The sequence below is a fragment of the Atta cephalotes genome (genome assembly GCF_000143395.1).
Source record: "Atta cephalotes unplaced genomic scaffold scaffold00024, whole genome shotgun sequence".
NCBI lineage: Eukaryota > Metazoa > Arthropoda > Insecta > Hymenoptera > Formicidae > Atta > Atta cephalotes.
Window position 1 is genome coordinate 1454561 of NW_012130088.1, and position 4930 is coordinate 1459490.

Below are 4930 nucleotides of genomic sequence, written 5' to 3' on the forward strand. Positions count from 1 at the left end.
CTCTCTCTCTCTCTCTCTTCTCTCTCTCTCTCTCTCTCTCTCTCTCTCTCTCTCTCTCTCTCTCTCTCTCTCTCTTTCTCTCTCTCTCTCTCACTCACTCACTCACTCACTCACTCACTCACTCACTCACTCACTCACTCGCTCTATTTCGCTCTCATTACATGCCTGTATCTTCGTCGCTCTCTATTTTAAACTACCATTGACCAAACTCTACTCGAGTGTTACTAACGACAGGTGCCACGTGCCGCGTGTCTACTTCCAGCTTTCGCTTTCACACGATATTTGCTGCCGAAAGTTTTGTACACCTCGGCCGATGCACCTGTACTGTTTATTATATCAGTCGTGCTGAACTACAGCTCGATGATATAATTATCAATTAAAGTTCTCTGCGACTTATACACATATTTGTCGATTTCTATTAATCGTTTAGTATTCTTTTATTCAAATATTACCGTTCTTTTCTTTTTTTTAACAATAAGTTAAAACAACAAGTGAATAAAAAAATGATTGTGTCATACGACAGTTTCAGAATAAAACATTTCCTAAGTCTGAGAAACTCCAGCGCATTTCATTTAATTCAATAATTGTGCTATTCTCTGTGATGAAATGAATTGCAGAGAAAATATTGAGAGAGTGTGAGAAAGAGAGAATTAAAGAGAGAAAATGTGATGATGGTGTGCAATCGCGTTTCACGAGTTTTTCTCAATTTCCCGAGATATCTTCTTCAGTATGCATCATAAACTTGAAACTACGTATAAAGGTGACTCTATATGGTCAATAATATTGTCGTCAATAATATTTGTATTAACAAATACCAACAATATTATTGATCGTGTGGTTAATATTGATGAATTGACGTAAAGCATCAACGAGTATATCTGGATTTTAAACATCAATATCGCTTTATTAGAATTCATGTATATCACAGTATATCATAATACAATAAAGATATTATACATAAAACTAAAGTGAAATATATTGTCAATAATACTGATCGTGTAAAGTTGTAAAAATATTAATATTGTCAGTATTAAGCCCAGTTGCACCAACGTTACTTTAATTTTAAGCGAGTCTTTGTCCCTGTCTCTTTTCGATTTTGAAACGAGATAAAGAGAGTTTTAAGTTTCGCTTAAAATCAAAATAATGTTGATGCAACTGGGCCTTAATAATTCAATATTAAGTACTGGTTAGTATTATTGATTGTCATGTTAATCACATATGATACGCAACACACGAGAGCGACAAACTACGGCTCGATTATCGTTCAATATCACGCTTCAAAACAAAGATATGTATGAGTCCGACTTTACTGGCGCTACAGTGGCTGTTATTGGTTTAACAATGATATCATATCGTGGATCTTGTCTTATCAATCTAATGTATTGAGATCAAGCCTATGTGATGAATATAATAAGTCGTATGTATCAGTTTTTATAAAGGTGAATAATAATTAAATTTGCAATGCATTAAATTATATTATCTGTTCAATTAATGGATCTAGTAAATTATAATAGTAAATTATAATCATTGTTGAAAAATTTTTTAACGACACAAAGAATTTTAACAGATATTCTCAATGAACCAACACAGCCAACAGTTTCAATTCAACAACTAACTTTTTCTACATAGAAAAAAATGTTTGGTTGAATTAACTAGAATTCTGATGGAAAATAAATGATCCAGAATTCTAGTTAGATCTAGAAGATTTCTGATTAAATCAATTAAAATTCTGGTTAAAATAAGCAGCATTCAATAGATTTAATCAGAAATCTAATAGATTTCTGATCTTAATCAGAAATCTGATTCGTTCATTTTCCATCAGAATTGTAGTTAATTTCAACCAAATAGTTTTGATTACGTTTTTGATTTAGTTTTGGTTTTTGTAAGTGTATAATAATTCCCAATTACTTATGTGTTTGTTTAAAATAACTTTTATTCACATAATAATTATTTACTCTACAATTTATTAATAATTATTATAATTTGTATAGCTTTATTAATTTAACAATTATTAAAATATAATTACTACATTTATATATAATAACAAATACTTTTAACAATAATAACAATAATAGCGATAATAATAGTAATTAAAATTTCCAATTGTAATTGGAATTGTCTAATTACAAACAACAATTAATATATGTAACAATTATTACAAAGGAAAGCTGTTTTAAACAAACAAGTTAAATTATCATGAATTATATTGGACAGCTACAAAAACAAGAATTAATGGAGAAGAAATTAGTTACAATATCTTTGATCTCCAATGCGACATATCGATATGCGATAAATGTAGCGTAACTTGTCGTGTTAACGTTAACGATGCTTAGTATTTAAGATTAAAAGTTATTGTCAAAAATAGTATAATTTGTGCAATTAATAGTGCTGCTAAATACGTTACCAGTATAGCCTACACATTTCACAGTTTTAACCCACATGTTTTAACAGAATGACATTTTATCACGGTATATTAATATAACGCGTTCAATTTAACACAATTCTCAGTAAGACATTATTACGATCGAATTGTTTAATATCGATTTTTTTACTAGTTCTTGATTCTTCGCGAGAGACAATGCCCGCAAAGTGAAATTTCTAATTTTTTTTTTTCGCAACTGTGTGTGTTGCGTATTCATAAAAGCGGCGGAGATACGCTTTATTAAACTTGGATCGATTGTTGCTGCACGCGTCGCACGGTCTATGGTTGACAGTGAATTAGTTTGTTGAAGTCGGTGTCGGCAACATCGTTGTTTCCATCCACCGCATGGATCGGAAAAACTTAGAAAATGTTTCACCCCTTTACTTGCAATTAACACGCGCCAACATAATTTTTATTCGTTTATTTATTCATTTTTCTTTTATGTCACGCGCAATTGTGTTCGCGTCACTTCGAAACGATCTCGACGAGACAGGCACTTTTTATGCAGGATTCGAGACTTTTCTCTCTTTTTTTTCTCGGTTTTTTTTTGCTCTAGGGACAACCATACAGACGCCACGGTATTCGCGTTCTAAGCTCGTTATCGCCGTTATCGCTGTTTTTAGGCACGATCGAAGGGATTGACTTATTAAATATAGAATGCGGTGTATATGAGTATTCAAGTTATTTTTAATAACTTTATAAAGGGGTGCTATAAATGGAAAGAGGTCACGTGGTGGATTCGCAGGGCTAGCTTTCGCAGATCTAAAACAAGTGTTTCCACGCGAGTTAAATAAATCTGTCAACGGCGCTCGAGATCTATTGGCCTCACCATTCAATTCTCTCTTCGAGCATCTCGAGTGGGCGCGAGCTTTGAATTCCAACCATCTCTTTCGAGGATCATCGATTTAGATCTGATTGATCAACGACGAAACACACATCGCTGTTAGCTGTTAGCTGTTACCTACCAGAACGTCGATAGGCTGTGATGTAAGATCCTCCAGCGTCCTGCTGGAGAGACCGATTATGGCGATTAAGTACAAGAGAATGCTGCTTGCTGTTAAGTTAGCGCAACGTAATAGCTTGAGCGGTAGAGTGGCGAACAGTAGGTAGAGAAGTAGCAGCATCCACGCCAGGCTGTCCATCGGCGTGACCTTGTTGGACTTGAGGAACAGCTGAGCGGACAAGTGCACAATCCATAGCTCTCCGACCACACACGGCACCACCGACCAGAGCGAGTTACGCGCCTTGGTACCGCTCTCGGCCCAAATCAACAGGAAGAAATTGAGGCTGAGGAACACGGCGCTGACGCAACGCGCCGGCAGCTCCATCCCCGGCGTCGACACTGTATAGAGGCCGTACAGGATCGCTGACATCAGGAAACACGTGAGGCCGCCGCGACGTTGTTGCAACGATGACGCACGATACAGCTTCTCGAGGCGGGCACTGCTAAAGCTCGTCTTCAGCAAGTTCGATGGCCTGCCACACCTCAGGTAAGAATCCTCATTCGTCGGGGCTTGCTGCGACATGGCGCCGGTTTAACGCTCGTCGTCGACGTCGTCTTCAGCTGAGCGCGCACCACGGTACCGTCACATTACTTCTCTCGTCACACTCTACCGCATCACTATGTCCGCCTCTACAGAAACAATTGACTGATCGCAGCTATCTTCTCTTCCTCCTTCTCGTGGATGCACATGGAGCCTCCGTGATTTCCGGGATGACGCACTTTTCCGTAAACACACTCACACCCGGGTGAAATCCCAGATGATATCCTCTTCGTCGTTCCACTATCTCGCCGTGAAACGAGAATAGATAGGGGCGAGGGTAGCTCGTCTTGGCCTGCGACTCCAAGTTTGATGGCCTGAACGAGCACCTGAACGGAACGCGTTCAGCGTTCAGGATTCTTCCGAGTTCGCTGACGCAGCTGTTACCCAGAAGATAACGCGGCACACGTATACTCGGACCGAGCACTATTCTCGCACCACTCACGCAACGTACACGTACACATGCGCGCCAAGATAAACCAAACTCGAACCTTCTCTCTCGGGGATGCAATGACTAGCACCCGCATGTGCACTAGCTAGCCGGGTTGCTACTACCGGCGCGGGTTTCTACTATCTCTTCTGTACGACCTATCTACCTCCACGACCGTATGTACATATATACCTCGACACTCTTTCACCCTCGTCGCCACCCTCCGTGTCTCTCTATCTATTTATCTCTGTCTATTTCGCTCCCAACGCCGCTTTCCTTCTTGCACCTCGCTCCCGTCCATGTCCAGGCGTGCGCCTTGCGATCCTGACTGCTACACGACCCTCCGACCTGGGTCGATATCAACTACCACAAACCCCAGCAGTTGATACCAGGCCCTACCTGCGCCTCGTTTACGTCCTATGTATCCATCGACCTAACTATACCTCCGCACGCACGGCCTCATCTTCCTGATTTCATCTCGAGTTCATCCCGAAGTGACCGAGTTTTTATTTTATACAAGCACAGTTGGCTCGCGCA

At 39.5% G+C, this 4930-nt stretch overlaps 1 protein-coding gene across 1 annotated transcript in view; it reads right to left on the minus strand.

The window, feature by feature from the left end:
- Nucleotides 1-3948, minus strand: part of LOC105620050 (adenylate cyclase type 3) — a 19599-nt gene extending 15651 nt beyond the window's left edge. Inside the window, exon 1 of the mRNA XM_012201559.1 lies at nt 3388-3948. Coding sequence (XP_012056949.1) covers nt 3388-3948 — 561 coding nt within the window. The remainder of the gene's footprint in view (nt 1-3387) is intronic.
- Between the last annotated feature and the right edge of the window lie 982 nt (nt 3949-4930).